Here is an 11,992-nt window from a genome sequence, read left to right as displayed (position 1 = left end):
ATGGCAGTAAAAAAAGAATGCCTTCCATGGCAGTGAAAAAGTAATGTCATTAAGTCATGAAGATTTTTTCTAATTTTTCCCACAGAAGTTAAATGTGCTTCGAATTTCTCGTAAAAAAACCAGTACCCTAACAGGCATTCTTAGGCAACCACATTTTGCATGGTCCGAATGGGTATCTGCAGTCAATGTACATGGCTACTGTTTAACTGCGTTTTAAATTGTATACAAACACACAACCAGTCCCGTCGGTCAGCAAATCAAATTTTTGCTAGTCGTAGAAAAATGTCCGGTTATACGTCCATAAAAAAAGCATTCCATATTTCGACCTTTTAGCGTTCAATTTCTGCGTCTAACGAATGTGACTAGTATTTTAACATGAACAAAGCACCAAAATCGATATTAATCGAAGAAGCAAAAAACAAAATTAATAGTTTAAGATTTTTAATGCCAAGATGAGATGACCTGTACTTGGAAGTTCGATTTGAGACACCAAAGTACATACACATACAAACATATATTGCATGCATGCAACGTACATACATATCGTCGTTTAAAGTGCAAAACCGCATATCAACAAAATGCAAAACCGCATATGTGAAGTTGTAGAAATTATTTTCTAGAGAGTAAAAACACTCATATTTCCAAATGGTTCTCTTTTTTATAAAGTAATCGCATTTCTGGCTAGTATATTTCAGGACGAATGGATAAGGCAGCCAATGTCAGTTACACGGTTTTGCACGTTCCCACGACAGTCGGGTCTACATAACCGGAACGACCCAGATTTATATCTGGCCAAGGACTGGCATTCCAGCAACAATCCCCAAAAAGTTTTTGGGGAATTTGTATGCTGCTAAAACAACAACAACACGGTTTTGCAGAATGACGATACGCGTTTTTGTACTTTACACGACGATATATGTATTCAAACATAAAGCAGCGTAAAGTAGTAGAAGCCACGAGTTGTATAGTTGTTAGTTAAGCCCGTCGGCATTCGGACAATATGCAATTAAACAACTAGATACTAGACTTAAACTTAAAATGCAACATTTTTAAGCTTACAACAATGTGATTATGCTTTATTGTAGAACAATACATATGCACATAACGCATTTTTTTTAAGAATCTGATATTCGGAAATTTTAGCAGTTTTAAGCTAATTGCATTTTTTTTGGAAAAGTGAGGAAACTACAAGTTCCTAACAAAAAGAAAACAACCAAAATGACTAGTTCAAATGCCCACCACGGCAATCATTCTCTTTTACTCGAACTAAATTAGGCTTCACTTTATTTATGAAATCATTAAAAATGATGGCAATGTTAATGAATACAAGTCAAGAGACTAATGGTGATTTCGTTTCTTCCAAAAAATGTTGCCCTCCACCGGTGCGAAAAGTGTTTGATGTTACACTCATTTACACTTTTGCTTTTCCTTGTCTAGTTCACGCATTTCATAATACTGTCGTTTTAAACAACGATCTAGAGAAATTCGACTCGACGAAATTTTCAGGGCAACCATCTCCCCTGACAAAGCTTCAAAGGGCTGAAAATGTACCTTTTTTTTGCCTTCCAAGAGTGTGACATTTTAAGAAACGACCACAAAATTTTCCCACCCATTTACCTTTAATTTAGAATCGAATACGAAAAGAAGAAAAGTCAGTCAAAAGACGACATTTTTTGGTAGAAGCGAAATCCCCATAATATTCAAATACTTTACTATACATCGTCAGAGTTTGCAAATCTACTTAATAACAAGAATGCAATCTTCTCCTTGCCCTCTACGCACAAACACTTAGAAGAGGGCGATGAGAAGCCAACATTTTTTTGTAGAAACGAAATCGCCATTAATCTAAGCATTCACCATCATGACGTTAGCTTATCGATATCCCTTTACAAGTAATAGTTTTTTTTATAAATTTAAAATTTTGGTTTCGAGATTTTACCTTTACCTGTACTATTTTATGATATTCATTGTAATATGATTTTTATACACAAAATGATGTAAATAAGTGGAACATATACAGGCAGTGAATTCAACCCAAGCAACTTTGAATCCAAATTGAAATTCACTCAGAAGTGAATTGCAGAACCTGCCTGATAGTACATTAAATATATATAAATATATATAATATATATAAATGTACTTATATTTAAAATATCCATAAATGCCGTATGTAACGTGTTTGAATGAGGGGCTGCATGCATATTTTGAAATAAGAAAATAAATAAAATATTTGCATAAATATGTTGTAAACACATATTTTTCGTGGCTCATAAAGTTTCTATTGCTGGCCGTGCAAAGGTAAGTTAAAGTACGAAATCACACTAATACCCTTTATTCTTAAAAGGCGACCACTTCCATGGCTACGAGGGCGCTGATGTGAAAATCACTATGGTACCGTGAGTACTAGCACAATCTCAATAATACACAATTATTTATGTAACGTTCATTTTAATGGTAAACATTATTATCAATTTCAATAGATATTTTGTGAGTTCCTCGATGGATTTGTTTTCTACCTACCCTTAATTTCGAATGTATGAAGTATTAAAAGTGTTTAAAACAATGTTTAAATATGTTTAAAGCATGTAAATTAAAACATTTACGAAAAATTTGTTTAAGTCAAACAATGTTTAAATATGTTCAAAACATGTAATTAAACCATTTACGAAAAATGTGTTTAAAACATATTTTCTTTTCATTTTTAAATAAAACGTGATGTTTTTGCCTTTTTGAAAAAAAAAACATTTTTTCCAACCCTGGTCCCAGTACGATAAAGACGGCGCCCAGAAAGGCATTGGCAAAACATTACGCGACTTCGTCAAGCCAAGAGCTTATTAGGGTAGTACACTCTAAAGAGATACAAGCTACTTACAAACCTCACCAAGGATAGGCTAAGAATTATTACAGGCATTTTGACGAGTTTTTGCAGGCTCAGGGGCCACTTGTTTAATCTGGGGATCTGGTCAAGTGACTTATGTATGCCAAATAGTCAACATTGTGAGGCAATCGCACGAAGAAAGGAGGGTGGGGTCAGTTCGTAAATCCATTGCTGCGGCGTTACTGCAAAATACTGTGCTCTTTATTTTTAAACTATAATTGATGAATATGTCCAGTATGCGGAAATACGGTTAGATGCCGAATTGAAACTAAGTTGCGAAAATAAGGCAATTCTAAGAACTATAGTTTATGAATTAAAAAGTGTTTAGTTCTTTGCAGTAATGCTGCGGGTTTTAGTTACGAAGTGGCCCGTGCTTAGGACATATATGTATGGCCAATAGAGAAGCACATACAGTCCCTGTCCCCGTAATCTATTCTAAAATACATAGCCTCTGGGGCTGGATTCAGTGTTGTGTAAGCTAAGGGCACAAGAGGTCTACTGGTCGCAGTGCTTGCCCTACTCATATCTATCTATCTATCTGTACTAAAAAAGTTAATTTGAACATACAAAACGCGGCCGTTCCGCCGTTCAGAGTGTAAAATTGTAGGTCCCTCACCTTTTATTTACACACATAATGCATTTTAGTGCTTACTCTTCTTAATTGCCACTACTTCAATTTTGTCATTACTCTTACTAAGAGACTTCCGCTGTTTTTTGTGCTCCTTCAAAGTGGCATTATATTCTTTCTCTACTTCCTTTACAGCTTGAGCTGAGATTGTCCAATCGGAATTCCGATCATTTGATGCTTTTGTGGGATCTTCAGACACATCATAAACCGGTATTTCAACGCCTAAGCGTTTGCATACTTTTTCCAATATGTCATCCACATAGGTTGATATTATTAAATCGGCATGTTTGTCCTGAAATATACAATTAAAATATTAAATGGAAATTTCTAATGCGAATAATTAAATTTATTGCATACATGTTTCGTAGGCTGTAGATTACAAATAATGAGTTTTCCTCCGTACTTTTTATTTTTCAGCGGTAAATTCCCACTTGGTATGATTTGAAGTGTTGTGCCCAATGTAATATTTACAGCGGCCAAGCTAAAATATGTTAATATATTTATGTACATAGATATGTTGTTTTTAATATTGTATGTATATACATATGTACCTCATGCAAAGAATTAATTATATGTACAATGTGTTTTGCCTTTATTTCTCTTTTTTAAATAAGGGTAAAACTTTTTATGGCATAAAATTTTGATGGATGCCACTATCCAATTTCTACGTAGAATTGCTCGGTGATTGCGAAAATCGAGCTATTTTTTTAATCGATACGTTTTTGAGATATTTGCAATTTACCGTTTTTCGGCTTAAAACAAAAATTGGTTCCACTTAATCACGTATATCTTACGAACTAACAATGAAGGAAAGGGAGGGATAAATAAAGAAGTAATGAGTGGTCAACTCAAAATACGTAGACATTTTGTATGAAATATGAATAGAAAAGCGTTACTAAGGTTTACGTGGCGTATGAGTAACTTTCTTTCAAGCTAATTTTTCATGCAAACAATTTTTGTGTACTTTAATTTGACCATTCATTACTTCTTTATTTGTCCCTCGCTTTCCATCATTGTTGGTTCGCAAGATATACGTGATTAAGTGAAACCCTACTGAAAAGAAAAGAAGAAATTTTAAACGAAAAATTCAATACAAAAACTATAATTGTTTTAACCATCACCGAATATTTGTTTGTGTATACATGCATTTGTCGGTGCTGTCAACCAAAATTTCCTAAATCAATTATGAAACAAAACAGAGTTGATCACAAATTGCTCCAGATTTTCAAACTTACGTGGAGTGCATGAGAGCCATGTCTAAGTCCCGCTCTGGGAGATCAGCTTCCCAGTCAAGCACATTATCTAAAAGCAAGCCACCACGACATGCACGAACTCGTCCATCGTCACCAGAGCGACACCTGCCGCCACAAGGCTTTTGACCCACGGTCTCCGCCGCTGTTTTGCGCACGAATTGGCGCCTGCATTTGTTGCATTGATCCACAAACATATTGCCGTGCAGCTCAGCTAAGAGATGTCGTGGTAACCCCGACTTCAAATGCAGTCCATCGATGTTTTGACTGACAATGTATCGCACATAACCCTGCTGTGTTAGCGCTCGTAACGCCATATGTGTTTTTGTTGGTTTTGCGTGGTTAAAAGATACATTTATGGTAGGTTTTTCACCTTTTTCCTCCAATGTCCACACACCTTTCGGACCTCTGCAAAATCTTTAAACTCCCTTATTTGTAAGAGAAATAATCTATCTCGCTTACCGGAAATCGGGTATTCCAGCGCTGGTGCTTACACCTGCGCCTGTATGTACTACGATACGTCCACGTCCGGCTAACATCCAATCTACTAGTTCGGCGCATTTCTTCTCGACTGTTTCAGGACTATCAAATTGCTATTTCAAAGAATGCAGACCTAGTAAATAGTTTCATATTAGATTTTAACCTACCTCTGGTAAACCTAAAATGCCTTTGTTTTCATATGGCGATAAACCATCCGCGTAATTGCAGCTCATGGTATTTTATAATAAATACCAATTTAATCGCACTCAATCACCGCGCCTTTTTCGTTTTCTTTGTTTGTTTTCATTCTTAGGCAGATGTCAAAAACACTCAGAAATATACTTTTTTCTTGCTTCTTTGATTAGGTGATCTTGTATTTTTGGTTCATGCTATGGGCACTGTCACACGGTCAGTATTTATTGACGTGATCCAGGTTAGATAATTATTGACAGCCGCGGTTTGACACTCCCTTACAAAAGGTTGCATTTACGAAGGACGGAGAAAGCGGAAGAATGAAATCCCTGGATGCGAAAATGGTAGTAGAAAAGTACGCAAAGTAGGCACTTAGTAGGGAATTTCCTCTTTTAAATTCTAATGTATTTGCAGGAAATCTGGCATTTTAAGCGAAATTTTGAACGTAATATTGATATATCTACGTGAATTACGTAATTTATGTGCTATTTAGCTGTATAAAAACTGCAAAATGACTCAAAATTAAAATAAGACTACTATGAGATTGATGTAAACATCCAACTTAAAAAAAAAGTTTATGTTTTCACCAGTTAAATATGCTTATACTTCTATTTCACAACAAAGCTACACTGTTTCCATGTAAATTTTTCAAAGAAGCAACACGGTGCCACTGCTAAGGGAGCGGTGCGAGAGAGACAACTGTCAGTTTATCGAACCTTCTATTATTGAATCATGACGTGATCCAAGTATCGCGATATTTATTGACGGTGTAGCATGCAGTATTGATGGATCGTAATACATATCGCAAAATTTCTAAAAATTTTGAAATCTGGATCGCGGATCGCAATACCGTCAATAAATATTGAACGTCTAGCACTTTCAAAACGCGATCCGTACATTTCGTCAGTATATCTTTTACTCTCATAATGCGAATATCGAAAACGTGCCTTCGCTCTAGGTGCTTAAAACCATTCAAAACAAATTGAAAAAATTGTAATTAACATTGGAAATTTTAAAAGAATTATGGAATGCATTATCTGTAAATTATTCGTACAAAATAAAAATATTAAGGGTATTCATCAAACCTTATAAATGCATTGTAAACCGTATAAACTTATAATTGTGTAAACCTTATAAATGTACTGTCAAAATTTGTATGGAAACTCGTTTACACATTTCTGATAAATTTATCCAGCGATTTTACTGAATAAACTTGATAAACTGAAGACAATGCAACTCTGTCGCAACTCTAGCTATGTTTTCTTAGGCAATAATCGGGATCCGCATACAAATTTTGCACGCAAATTCAACAACGATATGATCCTGTTAGAGATATGGTTCAATTATTATCCCCTCTGTTTGTTTTGTTTCACTGATAATTCGCAAAGTTTGGTAGCCGTGACAAATGAATTCATACACAAACAGACATTCTGCCATTGTTTCTTATAACTTGCTTCAAATAAATAGCCTTTATGTTATATGTACATTTATTTAAATAAATATCTCGTAAATATAATTTTTTCCAATTTAGTGAGGTAGTTTCTATAATTTCTTTATCCCCGTGCTAGTAGTATAAAGTTAGTGACACTGCGCTTTATAACCAAAGAAAACACGACTATTGTCACATGTGTAAACGAAAAGAGAGTGTGGGTCGTTCATGTAACAGAGTTCATAAACTTATAAGATTATCTGCTTGATAAAGTTATCGGTTTAGATGAATACCACTATTTTCTTGCATCATAATAAGCGTCCAGCACAAATATGATGAAAATACTAACGAGATAAATATCGAACATGTAGCATTTGTGCGCGATCCATCAATCTATCAATATGGATCGCGATCCAAATATCGTGATAATTACTGACCCTGGGTTGTTGTGTCCAAACGCATTTGCCGAATCCAAAAACTTTAAAATACCCGTGTAATCAAAGGATTCACATTTTATTTAAGATAAATGTTTCAAATTTCCTACCACCATCTTATTAATAAACTCGGTTTGCACTATGCACTTTTTTTGCAAATTTCGAGGTGGGTTCTGCGCAAAAATACTGTGGTGATATGCACAAGAAATGTTGTATACCTTTGACATGCGGAAGCCCCTCTTCCCCGCAACACAGGAGAATTCTACTTAGTAAGGATTATAATCCCTAAGCGCGGCCGAAGGCAGAAGCAAGCGCAACAGATGGTAGACCTAACAAAGTGCATGTTTTCAATGTCGTAGCATAGCTTCGAATTACGAATTACGAAAATTCGGGTTCTAGAATGAGTATGATTCTTGATTACAAGTGTGTATAAAATTTTTTTTGGATCGGGTCACCCATTCGGACACAATAGTCCGAAATCATTGGGCAGATAACTAAACCGTTCCCAAATTGTGTCTTCCTTGCGATAGCTGGGCTTTTATTAGGTTTTAATCAAAGTTTTAATGACACTCATATATTTGTAAATATAAACAATAAAATAAAAGACTGCCAGATGTTCCTTACCAAGCAAAATTACCATTTAGATTTATTTGTGTACTATTTATATACTTAAGTAAAATATAATTTTATTTCACGCGTTCACTCAATAGTTGCGTTCCAGATGCTTCACGATTTGCAGGTTTTTACAGGAAGCCGTTCCAGGTGACCACCTTCCGTAAAGTTTATTAATGGAGAAAGCAGCTGTTCCTGAAAATCGTGAAGCATCTGGAAAGCCACTAATGGGAAAAAAAAATAATATGGCGACCCATGAACGAAAGACACAAGATCACGCGGGACGGAAAGAACGAAAAAAGTTATTTTCTAGCTGCCGAAATCTCGACGCCATCTTTGCTGTAAGAAGTAAACAACGAAAAGAACGGAGAAAACCGCGAAATTGTTGAACGCATGAAAAATCATTTTTATTATGCAAATTATTCTAAAAATCATGCCGTTGCGTTAAATTATTCTTTATCTTATGTGTACACACGTTGTCACAAGCGAAAATGAAGAAAATTGCAGTAAAAAGCCACCACCAAATTGTAAACAACGAAGAAATGTAAATAAACGGCTAATGTCAAAATCGTTCAACTTTTTTCCTTAATGCGATTCTAACGGGCTACTCTCCTGCCCGCGTGATCTTGTCTTTTTGGTTCATGATGGCGACCTCCATGATTTGACTGTTTACATTTTTTTCTCTTCTCCGTCTCCAATTATTCTCTCGTGTATTCCTTCCTGTTATTACGCTCTCGAGTCAGTGCTCCCTTGCAAATTTTTTGAGTTATTCACTTTTCGAGTCAAAATTTGCATGTTCCAGTACAAACTAGTAGTGACTATTTGTTATTATACACACCTACTATTTTCATTTAACGTTTTGAAAGAGCCCAAATGACGTTAGCAAAACAACAATGGGCATGGAAAGATAGAATTGAAAAGTAAACAAAAATATAAACAACAGCGCAAAGAAGAAAACAGAATAATTATTATACAAAGCAAACACAAAGAATACGTTCATTGGCAAATGTAAAGTGGGGAAGTGGACGGGTCGGATGGAATTGTCAAGAATCGCTACGGAAGTCGAGCAAGTGGATAAGTGAAAAAATAATTTGACAATTTGTGGTGCTGAGAAACAAATTTTTACAAATGTGTATATAAAACTTCAAAATAAATTGCAAAGGTGTTTAATAGACGACCATAGATCTCGGATATTAAGGGAAATGAGATTTTAAGGTACGTTCGAAGAGCTTTTAAATTTTTCGAACTGTGAGGTTTATATGCAAATATGCTATATGAAAAATAATAGGAAATTTGCCCATTATTCTTTGACGGTCATAGACGTCTTCTTGGCATTAATACATACATACATATATCTGTGTTCGTACGGAATAGTACCTTATGTCGAAAAGCTGGCTTTAGTATAATGCAGCATACGATTGCGAACGACTCGCTGGTGCCGAGCCGTTGAAGAACTTTTGGCAAATAAACGTAAAAATAGTTCCGATATTAGCAAGTCAATATACCTATTAAATCTCTTCAAAAAATTCCTTCTCGTTTAAAGAATAAAAGGAATGCAGCATTATACTAAAGCCAGCCTTTCGTCATAAGGTACTATTCTATACGAACATGCATCCATATGTATGTACATATTGAGTACGTCTATTTGCACCAAATTTCAATTTTGTAAATACATACAACCCATAAGGAATTTTGCATTTTTTGCTTAGAGTGAAAAGTTGCTAAATCCTTTTTTTGAGAAAACTCATCTTTTAATACACACAGGAGGCAAGAGACCAACAAAAATCCATCATTTCCAAAAGAATTAAGGTACTCGTTTTATTTCTTCCCGTTTATATTCAAATATGTAAAAGCAAGTACCAGAAGAAAATGGATAGGTACATATAAATACATATGTATATATGTATATGTATGTAAGTTTTTTCCTACTGTAAAATTTTTAAATGTGGATTTAGAAAGTTTTCACTCTAAGCTAGCGATATGTATATGAGTAATAACATATATGTATATATTGAGATATTCAAAGTTAGTAAATCTTTTGTTACATAGATATAGATGTACAGATGCATTCAGACGTCGGGAGCCTGTCATTTAAATACGCCAAAAGTTAATTATAATTAACCTAGAACGGTTTACAATATTACCGACGCTATTTTGTCGTTTCTCGCATTTGTATGTATGTTTGTGCACCTAGTAAATCCGCCCGGGTATCCTATAAGCGAAACTACTTTTTTTGATTTGCATACCATAGGCTTGGAGTGAAAATGTGCCAGTTTTTCAAATTTATAGGGAAGAATAAAAAGCTCCGTAACACAATTTCTTCGAGTATTTTGAAAAACTTAAAACAAGGCAACTTCTTTTGCGTAACAGATAAAATTCCCCGCTTTTGTATTTTGAATTTATTGGATTTTCTTGCTTTCCTTTGACTTAGCAAATTTACGTTTTTCTGAATAGAAACGGGCAGATTTAAAAACAAGTTATGCCTAAGAATATGTATAAACTTTGCCTGATATTGATTATTTCATTTGTATTTAAATTTATGGTGGCCAAACTATTATTTTATGCCTTTGAGATTTGCACAAGGGGAAGCTATATGTTATAATAATTTACCTTCATACAAACATAAATATGTACATACTTACATACATGTATGTATGTACAACACATGCAATTTATTACATGCATATATTTTTCCTTTACTGACCAATGCCAATGCCAATTGTTGCCCAGGCAAACCGTTTTCAAAGCGATTAGAATTGTTTGTTTTAATTTTATAGTTGGATGTGCTGCCCTGGCTGCTTATGCCATGCCTGTATGCACATAGTATGTATGTATATAGCTGTGTTCATATAGAATAATAGCTCATGTCGAAAGGCTGGCTTTAGTATAATGCGGCATTCGCTGCATACAAATGCGAATGACTTACTGGCGCCGAGCCGTTGAAGAAATGTTGGCAAATAAAAGTGCTAGATATAGTTCCGATACCATCAAGTCAATATACTCATTAAGTCCCATCAAAAAATTCCTTGTCGTTTAAAGGATAAAGGGAATGTCGCTTTATAGTAAAGCCAGCCTTTCGACATAAGCTATTTTTCCATATGAACACAGATATGTATGCCCAGTTGAAAAAAATAATAAGGAGTAAAAGCATTTATGGAGACCCTTCTCTTCTGTAATACCTTATGAAGGGAAAGCCTTGACAAAATAGCTTCTGGGTGTACATACATACATATATGAATGTACCTATTTCTGTATGTACATACATATGTAGATAGATAGATAGATATTAAAATGAGATGTGCACTGCGACCTGGTGATCTATTGTTCATGCATGTATGTACCTATAAGGAATGCCAAAATATGCGGAAATTGTGATATTTTCGGTATTTCGGGTTATTTTTTAAGTAAACCCGGGATCCCGGTATTTATCCCGAGATCACATTGAAACATAACTTTTATGAATATGAATAAAAATTTATAACTGAAAGCATTTAAACATACCATGAAATAAAACTTTAAAAGTTAAGCCAAAATGTTTGTAAAACTCACCTTTTTATTAATAAGTAATACACATTTTTAAAATTGTATTTAAAAAACCATGTGATTGAAGAACGCATACATCACAAATAACAAATGTAAATACCAGGTACTTTTGAAAGTAATGATTAATAAAAAAGCATTAAACAAATTTTTCCAAAAATGTTTATGCTATATTCTCCATAAAGAAATGGCGAGTGGCAAATTTTTTTGCCATTTTTTTCGCAATTTACTCGAAATTTTGAGGTCGTACGATTCAAACGGACTGAAAATTCGGATTCAGCCGGTCGAAATATCTGTTATTACTGTTGGTCCTTGTAATAACAATTGATGTAGTACTTAAATATCACTTATTAATTTGTTGTGAGCAATGTCCTATGTAAAGTAAACACTTCAAATTCCCTTCGGAATGGTTTTTACATTTCACATACGCACTTTTTTTTACTTTATTGCCTTATTTAATTCTCAATTTACCTCAGTGACATCGTTTGCTCTTGTATTCAACAGATTCTCCACCTCCTGCTTTACGTGGATGGACCATAGTTAAAACCC

The 11,992-nt window shown here is 34.6% G+C and overlaps 1 protein-coding gene across 1 annotated transcript; it reads right to left on the bottom strand.

Annotated features, from left to right (window-relative positions):
• Window positions 1-2,744: 2,744 nt before the first annotated feature.
• Window positions 2,745-5,469, bottom strand: LOC118732961 (NAD-dependent protein deacetylase Sirt6-like). Its single transcript, XM_036462095.1, has 5 exons — window positions 5,404-5,469; window positions 5,219-5,349; window positions 4,742-5,164; window positions 3,864-3,987; window positions 2,745-3,798 (listed from the first exon to the last, which is right to left on the bottom strand). Exons 1-5 carry the CDS (start codon window positions 5,467-5,469, stop codon window positions 3,520-3,522), a joined length of 1,023 nt encoding a protein of 340 aa, XP_036317988.1. The 3' UTR covers window positions 2,745-3,519.
• Window positions 5,470-11,992: the final 6,523 nt, after the last annotated feature.

The sequence above is a fragment of the Rhagoletis pomonella genome, unplaced genomic scaffold, assembly GCF_013731165.1.
Source record: "Rhagoletis pomonella isolate Grant_MI unplaced genomic scaffold, Rhpom_1.0 Rhpom_scaffold_00002, whole genome shotgun sequence".
In the NCBI taxonomy this organism is placed as follows: Eukaryota; Metazoa; Arthropoda; class Insecta; order Diptera; family Tephritidae; genus Rhagoletis; species Rhagoletis pomonella.
Note: the sequence above shows the minus strand (reverse complement) of the source record. Positions and strands in the feature narration are given on the sequence as shown.